Here is a 24,116-nt window from a genome sequence, read left to right on the forward strand (position 1 = left end):
TGAAGCAAGTTTTCTTTTGTGGGACACAATTACATGACCTATTATATTTAATAATTATATTTTAGACTTATACTACGATATAATTAAAGAAAAAGAAAGAAAATATTATATGATTATAACGCTTTGTGTGTATTCTTTTTTCCATGTTTTACTAGCGTAATATGTTTGTTTTGCTAATTTATTTATTTGATTTTCATGTACATACAAAGAAATACATAGAGAATATAAAACCTAAAGGCGTTCTCTATAAGTCAACTATGTATCAAGTTTGTTGGCGGAACAATATTTTTTACAATACTGGGAGCAAACGAGCTTGCTGCTCACCTGATGATAAGTGATTACCGCAGCCCATGATCACCCACAACACTAACGACATTGTAAGTGCGCTGCCGACTTTTTAAAAAGGAATATGCTCTTTTCTTGAATGTTATGTTATGATGTCGTATCGGTTTGGAAATACCGCTGCTGGAAGTTGATTCCAAAGAACGATTGTGCGTGATTGAAAATATAAATAATTAAAGATTGTGTCCTACAAAAACAATAGACTCGTGCTAAAACCAGTTTTTTGATGTTTAACATCAAAATAACACTAAATTACGTAACTGATTTTGTTTAAAATAAAATAAAAATGCAACCGAATTGTGAACCTCCTTTTTTCTGAAGTTAATTGAAATAAGACAATAATATAATCTACTTTAAAATAAAAAGAGAACTATAAAAATACGCTATTTATTAATTTAAATATTTAAACATTAGGTTTTCTTTGTGTCTGGTTTCACGAAAAAACTACTTGTATTTTTAGTTATCACGTAAATACATTATAACTGGCTATATTTTCAGTATACCTAATAGTTATACCTTACAGTTTATGAATGATTGCTAGTCAAACTTCTTTAATTTTGCCATTGACACAATTACCGATTATTGAAATTTTAAGGTACTTCTAGCAATTGCTTGGATACCTCTGTCGCATTCGTGTTTCAACCGTGAAGCAGTTGTGTTTGCATGACTGTGTTTCGGTTTGAAGGATGGGATATGGCGTGAATTTACTGGGTACAGAGGAATAACACCTGAGTCCTCAGGAATAGCAACGCATGGAGGGTATCATGGGCGAAACAGTATACTCTGTTATGTCCATGGTACTGCTCATGTCTATAGGCGACGGTTACCGCTTTCCATCAGGTGGGCCGTCAGCTTGTTTGCCATTCTAAGTTGTATAAAAAAAAGTTTCACAAACATAAAATTTTGAATTCTAGTTAGTATTTAGACTTTAAAAGAGGAAAAGAAATTAAAAATCCCGAAATCGTGATGATTTGCAATGTAGCAGATAGACAAAATATATTACCTGAGAAAAAAAGAGAACTACCTACAAAAAGAAATGAGATCTAATTAAAAATATAAAATAAAAAAAATGATAAATCTTGCAATAAAGTTCTTCTACTAGAAAAAGTTGTGAGATTAATATAAAATCAAGTCAGTTGTTTTAAATAGATATGTGTATAATTTATTTGCATTACAGCACACAAATAACAATAGATATTGGTACACACTTAGAAAAAGAAATAAAATAATACATATATATACAAAAAGAACAATACTCCTACATAAAAGAGGTAACATAATTTTTCATTTCGTGAGTGTGCCACAGTAACACAGAATTGTCATAACTTAGTTTATTGCTTTGTCCTCTTCTTAGTTAGTGTCTATAGAAGCACCTATTTAACAATTTTATTATAAATTCTTATCTAATCTGTAATTTTCGTAATAACTTGGCAATAGTGCATTCTGTAATGTTCATGATATTGTTCATGTCTATAGACGATATTGACACTTTTCATAAGGTGAGTCATCAGCCATAGTTGTTTGCCATTCTTAGTATCACAAAAAAAGTCCTGTAAATCTACGAAATATCAGGATTTAATGTTTTTGGCAAGGAAAATAAATAACTTATATGGAGATTATCTACAAAATCTAGTCAAGTTATATGCTTCTAAGTCTTTTCTAGTACAAAGTGGCTTGTATAGATGGCGTTCTATTGAACATTTAAATTTTTCTATACTTTACTGTAGATTGCTCTGCTTATTGTAAGTTTCTTACTCTATTATGTATTGCTGTTTGTTTAAAATAATTGCTTATACTATAAAAAATATTATTAATAAATATATTATTATAGGAACTTGTGGAAGTGGAAGACATACTGTGCTGACCGTAAATAAATGGGAAAAGGCAAGGCAATAATAATTATGATATTACTACATTAGAAGGCATATCACCTTGTCCTTAGAAATGGCAACGAATGAGGTGTGAGTATCATGGGTATCATTTTACCTATATTTCGTGCAACTAGTGATACGTCACTCGCACGTGAGTCGCACGAAATATACAATGAATGCCCAGATTCTCTCGGTTTTTTGAAAAAAGCTTTCTGTAGGTGTAAGAATAAAAAAAATCAGTTAAGTAATTATTAATGAGAGTATATTCCTTTTTAAAAGGCTAGCAGCTTAACTACAATTTTTCTAATGGGATGCAGGTACTTATGGGAAGTGGTAATCACTAGTCATCAGGTATGCCGCATGATCGTTGAGTGATGTACCCTAAGTCATAATTTTTTTTTTTTACATAGGAGGTCACCCTATGCCATAAAAATAGTTTCTTTTTTTTTGGGTTTATTTATATTATATTTTAATTACAAATAAATGTCAGTATGCTATAATAAGGCTACTACAATAATATTTCGTAGGAAATAATAAAGAGTATCTATCTATCTAAAGTAAGTAGATATAGGTAAACGTATTGACCACCGAAGTCTATTTATACATAATTGCTGCTTCATCCACTTTTGTAGCTTGTCGTGTGAATATTTGGTGTTTTTTTTTTTAATTTAGGAGTCAGTAATTTTTTTTTTAATTTACCTTGAATGAGTCTTTCTTTTCATTAAAACATTAGACATTATAAAATAAAACCAAGAAACTATATGTTCACAATTATTTTATTTTAATAAATAATAAGTATTATTTTTATTACAACTATAGTAGAAGAAAGAAATATTAAATGAAAAAACATGGCGTCCAAAAAAAATCCATGTTACGAGTAACATTGATGAGTATTTATTTAGGCACAGTTTCTCAATAAATAATAATAAATAAATTATTCTATAATACAGTCGTTGCTTAAAACTACAATAAATAATGCCTTTTAATAAAAAGTACCAAGAATCGACCCCATGATTGGATCAATTATACACACATTAACCATTAATAATATTTTCACTAACCATTACCATAACATTATGGAGAAAAACGTTTTTATGGAAAGGTGGGTAAAATCACAAAAAAAAACAGAAAATAAATTAGAAAAATTAGGACTCCGAAAAACACGCTCTACTTAAATCAGGCTTACGTAAGTTTACTCTTGTTTGTAAGCAGAATAAGCTAAGTCTGAGCCCTCGTTATAAGCTCTACGATCCCAACCGCCACCGCCGCCACCTGATGACCATCCGTGGCTCTCGTGGCCACCGTTCTTCTGTGACATTAGCTTCTTCAAAGCCATGATGCCTGACAGAAGTAACGCAATCTGGGAAAGGAGAAAAAACATATAAGAAAATTTGAATTTATAAGACAAAACCACTTTTTTCCACTGTCATGTATCTTAGGTATTATAAAAGTGTACAATAAAGTAATTAAATAAATAAAATAAAATAAACCAAATGACGGTGGTAGGTTCGCTGCCTGTCACATTGAATTTTAAAACGCTCGGTTAAATGTGGATATTTCGAGTTTTATTCACATCACAACGGGAACAGTAGTGAAATGACTCGTTATCAGGATTTATCATTGTGAGCATATTTTTTAATGATAATTGATTGACAAATAAATAAATTAATAAAAATATTTGTTAAAAATGAATTAGCAATATTTTCAACCATATCAAATTATGCTCGACATACATATGTGCAAATACCAATTTTAGTTTTTTTTTTTTTTAATTTAATTATAATTAATTAATTAATTTTATCAAAACGGTATTCATGGGAAGAATCATGGTGAATTTTTGGTGAATTCGTCTCCGTTATTCGATCTGATTCATTTTCTCCTATCATCCTATCATTCTTCACCGGTAGCGTAAACTAACAGCGCAGGCGAAGCTACCATTCGTATTCATCCTTAAAATAGTGGATTTCTACAACACGTATAAAAAAAAAAAAATTGCAGGACCAGTAGTCAAAACCTTTTGTCTGTATGTTGGACATTATAATCGATCTTCATTTTTATAATACAACTTAAGTAAATCAACGGGCGACCGGACTTGCATATGTAACAGACTCAACAAATGCCATTCGTTTTGTGTATTATGCAATAACCAGCTCTACACGTTTGTAATAAAGTTTATTTCCCAGAATTGATTATTGGACATTTTGGGATTAATATATGCTGTTGGTTTCTACGTGATAAGCATAAATATGTACTTACATAATTCGTCGAAGGTAAACTTCTACTAATATTGTAAATGTGAAAATAAGTTTATTTGTTAACTTGTGGCATTTAACGGCTCGACCAATCGTTATAAAATTGGTATACATTTAATATTTGGGATATTTGAACACAGGCTACTTTTTATCCCAGTCAATCAATACTTGCATCCCGGTCACGCGAACAAAGTCACGGGTAATAATTAATATAATTCTGTTTGTAACAATGATAAAGATGTTAATAAAAAAAAAATACAAGTAAATATTTGCATGATTATTAAGGTGCTAAATATGGATCGTGTAAAAGAAGAGAGATACCTATTTCGCTAAAAAAAATAACTTGAGATACGGTTAATATAGGTCTGATATGGAAGTAAACTTTATAGATTGCTAAAAAGTTATAAAAAGCAGTTCATTATTGGTTATAGATATTTACTATCACCAGAGAGTTACTCAGAAAATTTAATTGTCAAAAGAAATTTTCGAAATAAGTCAGATGTAAAGCAATGACCTATTTAAACATCAATAATATACTACAGATAATAAGTACTATATTAGTACTATACTAAACATAAAGAAAAAACAATATCCTCGCCTCTATTATAAAAAAAAAAAAAAAAACTGTCGACCAACTGCAATGACTTTTATCTAATTAAAAACATACCAAACGCTTCCATATGGACGACTATTTCACCATCATTCTAAGTGAATCTCGAACGGCTTAATATTAAAAAAAAACAAGCCGCACGAGATTTACTTGGAGCGACAGTAAATAATAAAACAAACACTAATCTTCATTCACAAATCCCTTATCTACATTTCAGAATATAAAATTTCTAAACGGCTTATAGCGAACGCTGTTTTAAGACGACTGCCAGGCATTGGATCGGTGTTGCCAGTTGCAATTGTTATTATCCCTATTGTTATAATAAAATTGCGTGATTTGATTAGAAATTTGTTCTTTTTTTAATAATAATATGCAATGAGCAATAAATTATTTTATTTTTTGTTCATTTAATAAATTATTATTTAAATAATATTAGTGCTTTAAACGAAACATAACAAAAATATAGATATCTTATAAATTAATGAGATGTGGGAGTCTTTGATAACAATATAAATACTATAAATATAATAAACAGCTTTCAAAATATAATGTTTTATTGTTGATTATTTTACTGTCAAAAATATTGGTAATGCATGTATATGAAAATTATTAAAAAATATTTGCAATTTTAATTAAAATAAAAAATTAAAGAAGTATTATTTTATTTATAAATACTAAAATCTTCTATAAATCAATTTAGCTATTAGTTGTTGTTAAGAAAATAGTTTACAGAAAAAAAAAATCAAAAGTGTTAAAAAACAAGGTGTTTGAGAATCAAGATATCAGTGTCGCTTGTCGTTGCACAAACACAGATTTTTATAAGAAATAAGTATTCTATTATAACTCGAAATATTCATAATTTATTTATATTATTCCCCTCACGATCGGGGGGAAAATGTAACATGGCAACATTTTCATAATACAATGCGTACTGAATGGATTGAAACGGTTCACCGAAGACCGACAACCTAGTGTTGGTACTTAGTAAATACCTGACTTTGTCCTATATGCAGACATCTATGATATAATATCTTATTATCTATATTAATATGTTATTTACATTTTCCATTTTTAGATATTATTAAATTAAAACCTTATTTCAATGGCATTAAGATCTACTATTTTAAGTTATCATGCTTGTTTACTAATCTGATTAATTAATAGTTATCTGTAGCGTTTGTTTTTAATTGTAATGTAGTATATTTTTTACATTTTTTATTTTTAATATTTCTTATTTTTTTCCATCGAATGTATAAGTATAATAATTAAAATTATTTGCAGTATATTTCTGTATGGCACGAGATACCCGATAATAGAATTAAAAATAAGAGTTATAACAAAAGACGAAAAGACTTATAGTGTATAAAAAAATAGAGTACAAAAAATCGGCAACCTGAATTAAAAAATAGGGCATTTCTGTAACTCGAAGAATAGAGAATTGATGGGAAAGAAGCATCTTTGTTTAAACTAATGCATGTTTTTCCTAGGGAATACTGTTTCTCTAAATGTTGGAAGCCTACATGTATTACACTTCACTGACGGGATACCAAGCGTAATGGTAAATTTGCAGTTTATTTACTTATTTTGGTCTCAATTTTTTTTGTTTTCATGTGTGTTATTTATATTATAATTTGATGATATTTAACGCAGTGTAGGTCGACGTGCAAACTAAGTGATGGCTCAACTATGATAGCAAGTGGCTTAGAAATTTAAAACCTTTCCTCATGGCAATCTATGAAGGAGGTATATTTTCAGTAATATATAATAAACGGATATAAATATAATAATGATTATATATATAAATTTTTGACATCCATAAACAATTTACACGTTATAATTGTATAACAGGCGTCAAATTTATATCCATTGTATTAAAAATATTAAAACAATTCGTTTGTATTTTAATGTGGATGACTCAATGTTCTTTGTGACTGTTATATTAACAATTCAGTATTCTGAAAATACGTCCAAATTATATAATTTATATTTTATTTCCTACACAAATTATACTGCTAAAATATTAATACAATAATTTTATATTCGAAACATAATGTAACAAAATTACAGGTAAACAGCGCTATCTAATTTTAGAACTGTTTTTTGTAATCGCATTGATTGTTTATATAAATACGATTGTTCAAAATTAACTGAATTATATAATAAAATTTTAATTAGACAATGTTTCAGCATTGGAGATATTCAAGAAAATTTTATATGGGGAGTGAGGGAGGGGAACAAGAGTATTAGAAGCCTAAATAATAATTTTTAGAAATTTGTATGTTTGTTCCATTATCACACAATAAATATTATACCAAATTTTACGTGGTTTTCACAATTGTATTACTAAAGATCTCACTTAGAAATTGGTATATGTTTTATTTTGATACACTATCTAGGAGTGTACTATTTAATTGATTTTTCTACTTTTGAAATCCACGCATATGAAGTAGCCGGCAAAAGACTAGTAACCTACTTAATATGTAGCTAACCATGATGAAATTTGGGGGAAAGGAATTGTTAGTAATGGAGATTGAGAATTCCATTGCTCGCAATATACCCAACCAGGTCGACCTCTTCGCGGTTCCCCCTGGAAACTATCATGGTTAATTCCTGATGAATTCATCATGATGGGCTAACTGGCCTGTTTTCATTCTCATCTATCACCCTTCACTGGTGTTCCGCCAGCGTATCCCGTTAGCGCAGGCGGGGTTACCATACCATTTTCATCCATCAAAAAAACCATGATGTAATTAATGTAACACCTATATGGATGTATATTGTATTGATTATAAAAGTACTTATTATTATTAAGTAGTTATTATTATTATTATATGGGAAACATAATTGTACAAATAATTTCATTTATCTCACAATAAAACGATACTAGAGGGAGACTTTGTACAAAAGTCGTTTGCTTTGGCACTTCTGTCCAATTCGTGTTCGTTTCGATTTGAAGAGCAATGAATTTACAGGGTAAACAGGAATAACATCTAAGTTCTTAGGAATAGCAAAGCATGGGGAGTATCATGGGCAAAACAGTATACTCTGTTATGTCTATGGTTGGTGGTCCACTGCTTATGTCTATAGGCGACGGTTACCAGTTACCATCAGGTGGGCCGTCAGCTTGTTTGAAATTCTTAGTTGCATAAAAAAAGTAAAAACTTCAATTAATATTTCTTTAAACGCCATTTGACGTGTTAATGACCGTCACATATATAAAATTAAATTAATTAGACGTAAGCATTCTCTTAAGAGATAAATGTTACGAAATACTACATTATTGTTCGCTTGTAATATTGTTACATACTCATGTTTTTATATACCTACTTATTATATTTAGATAGTATGAGAATGTTTTGTATATATATATATATATATATATATATATATATATATATATATATATATATATATATATATATATATATATATATATATATATATATATATATATATATATATATATATATATCAAATACAGAAGTTTTTGTATATAAAATAGAACTGCATAAGGATTTTTTTAATTTTTTCGTAAACTATGATAGAGATATAATTCTATTACTAGATGTAAACATCAAAACATCAGATATAGAGGCATGGTACAGTCAGCACTAAAAGACATTGAATATGCACAAATTTTCAAAGCTATTAATCAGTGTTACGTATATATATAGATCATCAAGGTTAATAACATTAGAGGCCTTTATGTATAATAAAGGTATCCAAAAACTCTGGTCACCAGAGGGTAACACTCATCCCCATTTTTTGGCCCATAAATAGTAATAATGTAAAAACTAATTAAATATTATATTTTACCGATTCCGCCTGGCTTTGCGTGGGTATTATTTGGTGATAATGTAGCTTTATACATTTTTTTTTAATCGGTTGAGTAGTTTTTGAGTTTATCCATAACAAACAAACAATCACATCTTTCCTCTTTATAATATTAGTACATACATATAGAGTATTAAAAATTTTAATATACATAAAATTTTGGTGCTAAACATACGTAATTATTCTTACGTTTTTTTATGCAATTTATAATGGCAAACAAGCTAGCAGCCCATCTGATGAAAAGTGGTAACCGTCGCCTATAGAAATAAGCAGTACCATGGATATAACAGCGTTATAGAATCTGCAATATCCAACACAACGTTAACGCTAGTTATAGAAATTAGTCTGGATCCCATTTCACACTTTCAAGATAAATGATACTGCAGAATGAGGTGTTGAAAAGCAAACAATAATTAAAACGGTTTCACACTTTCGCTTAAGACGTACCGGTTTAGACTAATTATGTGTACTACAATATTAAAATTACACGCAACTTGTCTGCCTGACACTAATCATTACAAATACTAGAAAGTAATCACTAGCATGCTAGGTTCTGACATAGAATGGGCCACCCCTTTTATTCCCGTAAGTGTCGTAAGAGGCAACTAAGGTACCAAAAGAGAATAAGAAAGAAAGGTAATACCAAAAGAGAAGATAAAAACTGTGCATCACTTTTAGAAATAATATGTGAAGAAATTAATAACGAGATAAAATGAACATGAATGTGCGATGTTTAACATAACAGTAAAATTCTTACCACACCCATGCAAGAAGTAACAAAATTAACAATAGCCACGACTGATGCCAATCAAAAGATAAAGTACAATAGAAGAAAAATGATAGATACATAGACTTTCACCCATAAGAATGTAAACAAATTGGGAGAGGTACTAATAAAATATTGTTAACTTTATCATTGTTTTCCCATTCTTAAGAACTGTCAAAAGTAATAAATCTTTTATTTAGGTACTTAATCAGTTTTCACTTCAATTCGGTAGTTAGTGAATAGTGGTTAAGAAACGAGAATTGATAAAATGTATTGTCATATACTTTAACAACCAAATGTACCAATACGGTACCAAATTCCATTTAAATCTATTCAATAATTTCTGCATGAAAAAGTTACAAACACCCATCCATACAAACTTTTGCATTTATAACATTAATACGATTTAATGAAATCACATCTTTTTGTGGTATAAATTCTTACACTCTTTATTCATAAAGACTGAAACCTTTTACAAACCTATTTTAACTATTACACTGTTTCGTCACTTTCTTTAAAATTGAGAATTTAACATGAAAGAAAGAGACAAAACAGTTCAATAGCTATAATAGAAGTTATAAGATATTTGATGTTTTTACGAACAAGAAAGTTAAACTATAGCAGTATTCTAACTTCATAATTACGAACGCACATATTTTTTTACAAAACATAATTAATGTAACAACTGGGTCGGAATTGGAGGATCACGATCATAATGCACGTATTACTTTCAAATTGCATGATCTTAGGTCAACCAGTAATTACTCTGACCCACCACATCAGCACTTTCCAAGGAAAGTTACCTTTCATTCCATGAGAGTGCTGGATGAAAGGCAGCCGTGACGATACGTATTCCTTTTAGACTATACATTTGAATTAAATTATGTTTGCAGATTGTGGTACTTGTTTAATGATTGATGATTAAATGATGCCATTTTTTATGATACTTAAAATGGCAAACAAGCTGACGGCTCGCTCGATGGAAAGTGGTTACTGTCATCTACAGACATGAGTAGCACTTTTCACTTATATAGCATAGAATACACTTTTAAACCCATGATATTGCTAATGCGTACGCCATATTAGAGAAATATCAGTGCTATATATCCTATCCTTATATATAAACTGAAATACTATGGAGGGAAATGTGGTTTAAAATCCTTTATTGTTAGCAATATAACCCATCAGGTCGACCTCCACAAGGTCCCTCTTAAAACCCATCGTGGTTAATTTTTGATGAATTCTATACAATGGACCAACTGACCTGCCACATTTTCACCTATCATCCCTCAGACTAGCTATTGCCCGCAGTTTTGCGCTCATCGTGTTGTATTTTCTTTGTAGATTGAAATTTTCAAAAATTCTATAATGTATGCTTATAAAATAAACCTATAGTCTAAATTTCAGGTTTCTAGACTTAGTAGTTCTGACTGTGTGTTGATAGATAGTCAGGACAAAGGATTTTATGAGAATAGATTAACTGACGTAACAATAATTATTTGATTGACTGTATTCACATTCACTACTTTAAAAAAGACAATAATAATAGTGATATATAAATTAAAGAGAACAATAACAAAACTTGTACTCGTAAACATTACAAGTACAGTGCCACTGATAAATCTCTGCGTTACAGACAATTGAACATTAGATGCACCGCTGTGTAATAAGTCTTTTCAACAAATATACTCTGTATAAAGCAAGTCATTTAAGTAAATTACTTTGGTTAGATGTAAAGAAGATTCACATCAAACATATAGTTAATTATTCAAAAGTGAAAATTAAACCAGAGAAAGTAATGTATACTGTAATTAATGTAAATTCTATTGTTTTATACTATAACTTGAAAAAAAAAATATGAAAAGAGTTCAAAAGCAAGAAACCATTTAAGGAAATATTAAAAAAATAAAATAGAAATCTAAATATTACTTTTTCTGCCGTCGTTATTTAGTAAGCCTGAACATAAGTCTTCCCCTTGGGAGGTTTTGCCAGTAGTTGCCACGCTTGTCAGGCTGATTGGCAATCGCATTTAGGCTGTGCCTACATGTAATATTGCACAATGATTATACATAATTTCTTTGAAGTTGTTTTAAGAACGATGTTGCTACCCGTCTCTCGCCCTCCCTTAGTCGCCTCTTACGACATCCACGGAAAAGTAAGGGGTGGTCTATTCTATTCCTGGACCACACGGTATTTGTTTTGTGCCATATTGACATGAAAAGTAAGTGCTTTATATTATTCTCAATTTCGTGTATAATATAGTATATATCATATATGTATATGTATATTTGTTATTCATATATATTTATTAGTTTATATATGTAATTTTAGTATGTATGTATATCAATAATTAGCAGTACCGCATTCGAGTATTCTGACACTTCCCTATGGTTGACTGGGAGAGAATGTTTTTAGCATTAAGTCCGCCATGTACACATATTTGTACTAATGAATCATAAATAAAAAAAAAGTAGATTAAGAATTAGTAATAATAATTTGTTTTTTATAGGATGAAATATAATGGTACCCCCACTTGCGTTATCAGTATACGCTAGCAGATATGATAGGTAGGGTTGAAGTCAATCCAGTTGGCTTACTGAAAATTCATCAGTAACTAACTATGGTACTTTCCCGGGACGACCGCGTATAGGTCGACGGCTAGCAATGGGATAATTCGCTTCATTACTACAAATATTCATTAATATATCAGTCGTTATATTGTCATAGTCGTAGAATACTGACGGATCTTTATATGTAATCTTTGTCAGATCCGTCAGTATTCTACGACTATGACGATATGTCTAATACTGAACGTAGACCTATCCCATAGACTGCGATAAGGAATGGGACCGATCCTGATAACAATTTACCTTTGGGGGTATATTTCCAGTCATTGACACGGCCAGAACGATTTAAGAGAGACGCTGCCGCCATTCCTAGACCATTAAATACCTTTAGTTGCTTCTAACGACACCCACGGAAAAGAAAGAGGAATCTTTCATACATACATACATACATATCTGTCACGCCTGTCTCCCATTAGGGTAGGCAGAAACAATGGAACGCCAAATGGAATCTTTTAGTAGTGTTTAATTGAAGTCGATTGAATTTGGAGCAGATGAAAGAACATAATAGAAACATAATCGTAATCGTTGTCAGAGACTGATATCATATTTTTTTTTATATATAAATCCCTTGATAGTTTCAGATAATAATCATAATTATATTTTTATTCCCGTTTAGAGACTAATGTTTGTTATTTATTCGTATTATCATGATGTTTATTTTATAATTTTTAACCGACTTCAAAAAAGGAGGTTATATTTTTATGTTTGTTACCTCAGAACTTTGTTATTTATAAACTGTATGGGAAAAATCGTTTTTTATCTAAAAGGATAGGTATAGTTACAGATGGGTCCTATTGGAAATTTAATCAAAATCGTTACAGTGCTTTAGTTTTTACACACATTGTCACAACATTTACTTAGACTTCATTAATGGGAAATATCAAACTTTAATTCAAATAGAGTAAAATCAATTAAGACATAAAAGGAATAACTCTTTTTTTTTTAAGTTACAGTTCAATTTAGAAAAGGTAAATTTACTATTGAGAAAGCATTATTAAAATTTGTAAATAAGCTATCAGGCACCTGTTTAAGTTCATTATATGGTTATAAAATTAAATAAACCCTACTATTTTAAATGAAACAGTACTCATTGTTTTTAATTGTAATATATATGAATAACTAAATTTATAAAGAGAGAAGACATGATCGTTTATTTGTTTGTTTGTAATGGATAAACTCAAAAATTAATAAACCGATTTAAAAAAAAATGTCTTATAGAAAGATAAAGTTAGATTAGTGAATAACAGTCACAGAATTTTACAAAAATAATACATATCCTTCTTTTGGAAAATTCTATCTAATCATATGAAGGGAGGTGAGATCACTAGTCACTAGTAAACGATATGGTGCAAATTATAGACCCTGATCTGTAAAGAAATGAGGTTCAACGATCTCCCCGATGATCTAACAAAAACGTGTCTCCTCTTTACTTAGCAATGATTTAGTTTCACATTATTGTTTGTGATTTCCATCATGTAAACTGTGTCATCGATTAAATCAATGCCAGTATCATTTAGCACACATTTGTACTATAATATGAACGGAAGGGAAGTTTCTTCTGCATTGTTTCATAAGATGTACGTTTAAAGGCTTGATTTTATTACATTTTAAAATGAAGTCCATAATATTGAATAATACTACTTTTATTGACTACTACAAGTCATATTATATTGTATTTCCGAATTTAAAACGTGAGCAAAGTCGAAATAAATAACTATAAATTGTTATTTTTGTGTAATTAGAAAAAAATATTGCCTTACTCAATACTTAATTTTTGACAAGGGTTATTCAATATGTTTTATTAATGTTTTTTAATTGGAAGGAAGCTTTTTAGACTTCTACAATAGATACCTGCTAGACTATTCATGTTTCTTATTTAATTCCAATCAAAATTTATTTAAATATATACCACAAACATTATAAAAGACCAATATATTTGTAACTATTTAACTATTTGTAAACCCGCGAGTCCCATCTTAGACTACATCTACGCTATTCATCAGGCGAGATCGTGATCAGTCACGGGACCCTTTTAATAGAAAAATATATATTAAAGCAATTAAATATAACCTAACATTTCAATGGACATTGATGCACATATGTAAACTATTTAGGAACTAAATTTTGCTCAACCCAAACAGGGTTTATGTTACTCTTCATAAGACCACGGTAACAACTCTATATTATGCATTAAAAATAAATAAATAAATTTAAACAGTAATCTTTGGGTATAGTTTAATATCTTAAAATATTGTATAATGCCTATAGTATATGTGAAATATCTTTTATGTTACCTATATGTTCCATCTTAAGTCGAATAACAGTTAATTTCAAATATACGGAAAGTCAGGGTTAAACGCCTAGATCGTGTCTCAACCGTTCTAGAAATAAAATAGAACTGTACTTGTTTATGATGGTACCTATATCGCTAAGTAAAAGTAACGTCAGTATAAATGACTTGAATTATTTTAAAAGTTTTATTTGTAAATATTATTAACTCGCTATTTTTTCTGCTAACCTAACTTTTTTGATCTTACTATTACGTTGTCTTTCTTAGTTTTTATTTTTTTCTTTAATATATAAAAAAAAAACTAATTCACAAAATCTATAGGCTTTGTTATTTTAACACATACATCTCCTTTATCCGTATACTAGAAAACATTTTGGAAATTTTCGCTGGAAACTAACAGACATTCTCGCGGTTACTAACAGACAATGCCGCTTCTTCTAGTAACTGTGATAAGCCAAGTGATGCCTTTTTATTCTTGTATTTGCACATCCTTTTCCATAACGTATTAAATACTTATAGAAATAAAAAATATTGATACAGAATTACATAATGTTAATTAGAAAAATATTTATCCTTTCATACTAATAAAAAAAGGTAACTTTTCAATTTATTGTCATATAGGTTCAGAGAGTATTCAAGTTGTAATTGCATAACAGATCATGGATCATTTTAAGGTTTTTATTAGTAGTAGGTAAGTAAAAGGTAAAAGGAACTACCTTTTAACGTGATGAGGTTACAACGGTAGGTTTTATGAAGAGGGGGAGAGGGAAGGAGTTTCTGAAAGAATCATGAGAAAATAAAACCGTAACTTTGACAAAACCGGTGTTTACCGGAACACCGGAATAGATGGTAGGAGTCCGACAGCACACATTCGTATCCCCGAGGAGGTTTGGGAATTGAAAACAAAACTCCCAGTCGCAGTAATAACCACTTTATCCTCTAACTGTGCTCGCGATAATTCGTTATCTACCATTCTCAGTGAATAATTCATAACAATTATACAATAATAGCTTAGACAAGCCACTATTTAATCTTAACGCAAAAACTTTACTGTGAATCAATAGGTATATTACTTATCACTTCTCATCAGGTGGGCCGTTATCTTGTTTGCCATTCTAACTTGTTTTATTTTTTATTTTAGGTAGGCAAACGAGCAGTCGTTCCACCAGATATAAAGCGGCTGCCGTTGCCCACGAAAATCTGCAACACTAGAGGAGTTGCTTATGCGTACCGGCCTTTTAAATATTTGTAGGTACGTCTTTTGAAATGCCCTTTATTATAATGTAGTGGGTAAACTGAAACACTTGATTTAAACAAAATTCCAATATTTCTATTTTTTATATTTTGCTCTTTACATGCTAACATTACTTTGTCTGTAACCACAGTTTACGTTTAGCTCTAAACTTCTCGCGGCTTCACCAACGTGTTATTTTCAATCTATGCCGCAAGCTCTAAGTGGCCTTGAGTATTATAAACATTTATTGAGATCCTATTTATATTTATAGGTACCAGATTCCTCAAAGAACTTATTGAAAGACAACAAATTGTTATCTATTAATAAAACAACAACATCAATGTTCAAAATATGTCGTTAAACTTAGATCATGCTGTATATGCATATTTTTGAAGAGCAAACTTGGATCAAACATTATTGTACCGTATCAATTAATATAACATTGTTAATTCTCTGTGATTGAATAAAAATAAATTGAAGTAGCTTAAAATATTTTTTACCCCAATACTGTCCCGACCCTATCAGCAAAAGAATAACTCTGGTTGCCGATACGCCTGCCAAACATGGCGTATAAAAATTATAATCGGGATATAACGCGACGCGATTACAGGTAAATAGTACCAATATATCCGATATTTTATTGCTGATGTTTCGATGTGGACTGCACCAAGTGGTAACACGTTAAGTCCTGATTGTGAATTCAAAATGTGCAAATAACGCGCAATTTTGAAATTAACTAAATAAATACTTTAATAAACTAAGTATTAAATAAGTATTTTTTGTATTATCATAAATATAATTAATTAATATACGTCGTGTAACAATATGAGGCCTATTCAATTAAAAAAAAAGTGAACTAAATTAAAAATATCCATAAAAAAAAAATTAAATAATGTTGATAGTTGATAATGAAGGCATTTGTTTAAGTTAATATTTCATCATAAATACCATATACTACATCAATTTCATAGTGACTCATACGTGTATATTTATGTTAAAAATTTAAGGTCATTACGAATACCACATTGAGGACAGAGAGCCCTTAAAAAAAACAAAAAGATTATCTATGCCAACACAAATCGCGCAGTGAATAACTCTCACGGATGATTGTAGAAGATTAGGGAAACAAAAAAAAAAGAAAGTTGTATGGGAGTTATCAAGAATCACTTGTTAGAAAGGTCAAGTGTCAAATCTGTCAGAGAGAATGTTTTGATTAATAGAGAAGTGACTGCAAATGGGTGGGCAGTTTCTATTGTGAATAATTTGCATTCGTATCCTAATTTATATCATATATTATATTCTTTCACTATTAGTTCGTTGCCTGTTACGTTCGCGTAACCGGAATATGGTGATTGATCGATAAAAACCTTTTCTTCTTCACCCCAAATACGTGTATCTCAAATTTCATGACGATTGGTTGAGCCGCTCACACACGCCAAGTTTATTATTATTTTATAACTTATTAGATATATATATATATATATATATATATAAAATATAAAATTTCAGGTATACTAAATTTCATTGAAATCTATTTAAAAGTTTTTACGTACACGAGTAACAAATATCCATGCGAACACCTTTGAAAGCTAAATAGCAGTAAGTCCTACTGCAATGTGTATCTAAGAATATCTAAGTAGATTTTGAAATTTCTAATAGTAACAAACAAAGGGAAAACATGACCGTCAAAGTTATTTGACGTCTAGTATATTCTGTCAGTGTACTAAATAAAATCTAGATCAAGGTTTAGAATGTATTAGTGAAGGCTTAGGGCTAGAATTTCACCTCAACAACAAAGAAAATGTGGAACATGACAATAATCTTGGCACAAATCAAAAAGGAACACTCTCACAGTAAAATATTCTGTACACCGATACGTCACAACACAGAAATATTCCCACGTATCTTTGCCATGTACAAGTATACTTAACAATAGATGAAATATACTACAATATCAATTAAATTACTCACGATTAATATGTCTAATAGATGGTTTTCTCTTTATTTTCAATGTGTAATTACAACAATGTTCCAATCATTTATGAGCCAACAAATTTCTATGTTTAAAGTTAATTTGGACATGTGAATTCATGTGTCTACAATTATCTCGTGAAAGCGAAGGTAATAATGAAGTTTTTGAATGTAAATTTCGTGTCATTTTTGTTAATAATGATTATAATTTATTTGGAAGTAAAATAAAATTGTTGTATTTTTAGTACAAACGAATTGAGTTCTCATTATGAATAAGTAGAACTTTGTCCCAAAAGTTTTTAAAACTCTTTGTTTTAAGATTAGAGTAACTAATAGGAATTACTTGACGTGTATGATGATTAAATATCAGTATAAAATCAAATGTTTTGTAACAGTTTAAGCAAATAAGTCATGGATAACATCTATATTACTCTTCATAAATATTGATTTCCTCTAAACATTGATGACGGGTAAAAGTCATTACCTATTTCGATATCACTTATACCAGCCTGATATCTATATTTAATTCAATTGACTTCTTTATTTCTACATTATATCTTGGGTAACCGATATATATTATATGCGTTAATAAGTCAATATATAGGTATTGTATCTACAATATATAGATATTGCTATATATTACTTACACCTTAAGTAAATTAATGTTAAGAAGAGAATAATAATAATAATTATAAAATAAATATGAAAAATAAATACCTTAGCTATTATTAAAGCTTTTCCGGCTAAAGCGAAGAGTCCCGCAATAGCCAACGGAATCATTGCCGCTAACTTCATACTGGCTCCCATCATCATCATTCCCATCATTTTCTTCATCTTTCCTCTACCTGGAAAATTTAATCCGAAACACGTTAAAATCATTTCCAAAACACTGTCATTCTCGTTAGTATTAGAGTCTATATTTGTTTGTAATTTTTAAGTTATTTTAGAATATTATTTTTTTTTCCTGTAAATAATATTATACTTAATTATTCTATTCTAGAAAGATTAATTATCATTTCTGATTATGTACTCGTATTTGAATATTCATTAGAGAATGTAAAAAATATTCAATTTTGCTATGTAAATAATAAACAATTATGTAGTTGTGATGATAACGTATTGTTATATTAAAAAGATAACAAACACGCTAGATAAATCGAGTTAAATTGCGTGAAATTACATAGTGTAATAATTGTTAGAGATCAAATGAAAGTATGTGATGATTTCAAAGAAATCTGAAATGTGGAAAATTTATCAGTCATAAATAATTTCAGGAAACAGGAATATACTGTTGTAGTGCTAGATAAAGGAAATCGCGTGATAAGTTAATATTTCCTTCACAAGTATCATAATGTAATTGAAAAATACTTCGCGTTTATTTTCGATAGTAAATAATTGGTTAGAACTACATACATAGGAAATATTAGAATAAGTGCACGTTCATTTGACTAGATAATTATGCCTACTAAATTGTAACTTAATTTTTTTAATACTCAATAAAACGAACAATAAATATGTATTTTTTTTTTATAAATTACTCCCAAATGATAAGCTTCCAAATGGTAATTATATTTTTTTAAGAGAGACGCTATAGCAGTGTCATTCATGAAAGTGAATACTATTAGACGACTTTAAAAAAATATATACTAATACATTGTCTTTTTTTTTAATAGAAAATAAACCTTAAATAAAAAATTAGAAAGTTCAATTTGAAATAAAAATCAATAACATAATTTGGAATACTATTTTTTTTTAAGATATTGGCAAGTGTAATTTTGCTGTAAAGACAACTGAAACAACAGAAAACTTTCATTTTAAGCTAGGAACAAACTCCTTACATGACCATAATAAGTCAGTCTGCCGATAGAGGATTTAATATTTTAATGTTTGCAAGAGATTGTATTTATTCGAAAGCTATGACTTTTTTTTTCACATTCCATATCGCACGTAAATTATTTCATGACGTTTAACTTCTGTAATATCCTATTAATAGATATGAGATGCGAGGTATTCGTTTTTAAATATGAATTCGTGTAATATCTAGTACCTTGCATAGAATCAGTGTTATGTTACATTATGAAATAAGTACCTATATCTTTCTTCAGGTTGTCAGGAACCTTTTTCAGCTAATCCATTTCTTATACTAAATTCACTTTATCATCATCAATCAGAATCAGATTTCGTCTGTAAATTATTTTAAAATGTAAATATATAAAATTTTACAATGGTATTATACAGACAATTTGTATGTGAAAACAATAGAACCAAAATCAAAATACATAATTCACTTTAAATTTTATCTTGTAACTTTTAATCATTTGCGCATAACATATCTGTCATCGGAGCGAGCAATAAAATCATCGTGACCTATACTTAATTGACCGGAAGAATAACCTTTTGTATTATTACTTTCTATCTGTCTAAACACTACATTTCCTACGATTACTACATTTACTTTTACTTTCTATTCCTGAACATCAAATTTTAAATTTGCCATAACAAAATTGTCAATAGCTTTCAATGCATTAGAATTTTCAATAGCAAATTAAACAGCTCTCTTGAAAGCAACTTGTCATCAGAATAATATTATAAGATTAAAGTAATGCACAGATATGAAAGGTTATGGCGGTTATTAGAAATCTGTATAACAATATATTAGGATCCAAACAATGTGCAAATGTAGCCGCTGGACATTATACTTAATGGGTGCAATTTATGGGAAATGTTTTGCTGTTTCTACGACCATTAGAGTTAACTGCGGCACGTTAAAATTTATGTTTGGGAACATTGCTCTCAATTGTAACATGCTTTAATGTTTCTTTATTTTAATAATTATTAGTCAGTCATAGCTCATAGTGTTTTATTGATGGGTAAAGCCCTTCTCCAACTGCTTCTACTTCCCACGGTTGCTGGCCAAGGAGTATCTTATGCAACCAATCGTAATTATATCTTCATCACATATGAGGTTTTCCACGACTTCTTATTGGATTTGCAGAGAATTAAGGTATTCAAATATTGGCCTACTACTAATAAAGTTAATAATTGTAATTCAAGTTTAAATTTAATATTTAGTTCAAAATAAAAATTTGCTGACTGAGATTTAAGTCCTTCTCTCCATTTATTTCCGATTGCTGAAATAAGGAGGATAAAGTTATTCCTATATATATATGTTCTTTTTTTATGGATGATAATGGTAAATGAAATCTGACTGCGTTATCGATATATGCTGGTAAAGCACCAGTGGTGGAAGATTGATAAGGATGAAGCAGACATGGGTCAACTGCCCATTATGACAAATTTAGTAATAATAGTTAACTTCGATAGTATCCACAGGGAACCGCTTGGAGGTCGACATAATAGGGTATCTTTGCTAATTAAACTCCATTAATAACAATCTCTTTCCCTTCTGTACAATATGTTAGGTTATAATAGATTATAGTTATGTCCAGATTATTGAGCAACTTGTTCCCTAAATGATTGCAATTCATCGGATTTCATTATATTTGCCTTATTTAAGAATGCTATAGACTAAGAAGATAAAATAAACATGGTGTATGTAAACTATCACATTAAAAAAATAGCTTTTTATGATTTTGCTACGCCCATTTTTTTTTAATAAAATATTTCGATAAACAGAAATCTTTATATAATATGATTTCTCGTATGCTCATTGTCTCTGTCTCATATATCTATAATGCTCATTTATTTTGATAAGTTTTTATAAGAATATTTACGTTTTTAAGAATTTAAGAATAAACTAATACATTGATGTATGTTAAAAATTAATTTTATCCAACAGGATCAACAAGGAAGTGCTTTTACTTCCTTGTTGGTCTTTTCAATATAAAAAATATCATATAAATCTATTTTCAATCTTATAGTTTTGAAGGCACTTAAAAACAGGTAAATTACTACTCTCTGCGTCTATATTGGAGATTTAGGTTCACGGGAGACATCATTAATATTGAAATATATCAAAGAGAAAAATGCCTTTTTCAGATATTTCTTTGGTATTTATAAGAACTTATATATTATGTTATATTATTATAAATAATTTAAAATATGAAAAAGTTTGACAAAATAGTTATGTTCATTTGTAATTTTCTTAATTAAAGTCAGTACAAATCTTTTGATTAATAACAGCAAACAGATTTTGATCATTTCTTGAATAAAAACTATTGGATAATATGTAATAAGTAACCTGATGAACCTAACTACAGATATTTCGTTATGATGTAGGAATTTGAATTTTTCTGCATAATCCATACAACTTAAACACTTACAATTACAAAACTTTTTAGGAATATCTATGAATTCAGGTATCATGGTTTCAGACAGGTCAGGTTACATAATATACTCAAAATCCACATATCTCTAATTTCTATGTTTTTTTCCTGTAGGTTATTTATTATTAATTTAAATTGTCTTTGATTTCAATACATTATAATACCTCAAAAGCAAACAATGTAATTTATACTCGTATGTATAAAAAGGACATAATAATTTAAATATCTTATAGGCAATGATAAACAATTACGTTGTATTGCAATTATGAATAATGCATGCAATTAATAAAATTTCAAGCATCTGCACTGCATTGTGATCAGTATCTATAGGTAAATGAACGCATTAATGTATTCAAAGTGTTTCACATATTATAAAGTCTTATGCAGTATAAATTACGATGTGATCATCGTGTAAGAATGATACCCAATGACATTGGCTTACCTTCTTCAACTCCTCTATTGAGGTCCTGTCCAGTGATCTTTGGTAATGACAATTGGATAGTCCTAGAGTTAGCAAAAGACGCGATCCTGTCCCAAAGCATATCAGTCAAAGCTTCGTTCTTGTCGTTCAAATTTCTTGGCAGATTCGACTCAATGTCGTTTTCACTGATTGAAACTGTCTCCGGTTCTGAACTCTTAACAATATCCACACCATCGATTAACGGTATCGCATCCAATCTTGCAGCCCTATCGAAGAACAGTATGGCCTTCTTCTTCAAGCAAGGGACAACTCCATCCGAATGAACGCAATCCTCGTATATCCTTGTGATGTATCTCATGCCTATATCCTCCCTCGACGTAGCCGATTGTACTACAGTACAAGCAACAGAGAATAATAACACTTTTAAATACATTGTGAACTTTGACTGATGTTGACGGGACGGTTAGATAAAAAAGACTGGTGATGTACATGCAAACGCTACGCGTATTTATAGGCTATGTAGTGACTACAAAAAGAATTGTGCAGTTCACATCGGGGGTACGCCGTTCTAAGCCGTAAGTACACTAGTCAACTTATGAATGAACGGCGAGTTTGCTGGTAGTATCGCGTTTACCGGTAGTATGATTAAGAGGGTTTATGACATACGAATGATGACGATGTCTCTGTAATTGACTATTTATTGTCTTTGTGATTTTGTGATTGTGTGTAAGTGATGGCTTTGTGATCAATTGCTAATTGTCAAATATAATGGTATAATATAGCACGATTGCTTCGTGATCACTAGAATAGGTTAAACGTACTTTCAGAAACACCACTAATGAAAAACGAGTAGTAATAGATAGAACTAGTTTATAATTAGTAGTTTTAAATACAATTCTCTACAGAAGCAGCATTTGCTGTTCTTTAATTTAATTTATCATTGAAAAAAGAATTCAGCAATGGGTATTTATTCGCGTAACACAGCTATAAGAAAAACAGATGGATTAGGAACCGTCATCTTTTAAATGTCGCTTGTAAATAATCTTAGAAAATATCATTAAATTTACACTACATTTAAATTAACGTTCAACTTTCAGAAACGTAACTATGAAAAATGCATCCAATTTAGTGTAGTAGTTTTAGTGTAATGCCAAAACAAATATACAGAGAAAATTTATAAAAAAATATTGTTTTAACCTCTATCGGCATTCTTGCGACCCCTTATATTTTTTTAATTTCTTCCATATTTCCCACTTCCTATAGACAACGTCTAGTTACAACTTTCTTATCATCATACCAGCCATTAACTGTCCACTGCTGAACATAGTCCTCTCCCATAAGGGAGAGTTTTGTTAGTAGGGTCATACTTGGCAAGCGAATTAGGCTTTGGTGATATATTAAGAGGATCGCTGCTGCCCATCCCTCGACCATCTGCCTTAGTCGCCTCTTACAACACCCATGGGAAAGGAAAGGGTGGCCTTCTCTATACCAGAACTACATGGCGTCTTAATTTTCTTATAATAATAAGATAAAATCCTTTCCTATCAAGGTTTGCTGGACGAGAACTCTTACAGAGTTAAACTTGCCTGTTGTATATTTTCATTTAATATAG

General features: G+C 29.8%; 1 protein-coding gene across 1 annotated transcript; it reads right to left on the reverse strand.

The window, feature by feature from the left end:
• Positions 1-2,971: 2,971 nt before the first annotated feature.
• On the reverse strand, positions 2,972-23,141 carry LOC113514513 (uncharacterized). The gene is made up of 3 exons (XM_026898602.3): positions 22,526-23,141; positions 18,515-18,642; positions 2,972-3,573 (listed from the first exon to the last, which is right to left on the reverse strand). Exons 1-3 carry the CDS (start codon positions 22,935-22,937, stop codon positions 3,406-3,408), a joined length of 708 nt encoding a protein of 235 aa, XP_026754403.1. The 5' UTR covers positions 22,938-23,141; the 3' UTR covers positions 2,972-3,405.
• Between the last annotated feature and the right edge of the window lie 975 nt (positions 23,142-24,116).

The sequence above is a fragment of the Galleria mellonella genome, unplaced genomic scaffold (genome assembly GCF_026898425.1).
Source record: "Galleria mellonella isolate WM207_F2 unplaced genomic scaffold, CSIRO_AGI_GalMel_v1 utg35, whole genome shotgun sequence".
In the NCBI taxonomy this organism is placed as follows: Eukaryota; Metazoa; Arthropoda; class Insecta; order Lepidoptera; family Pyralidae; genus Galleria; species Galleria mellonella.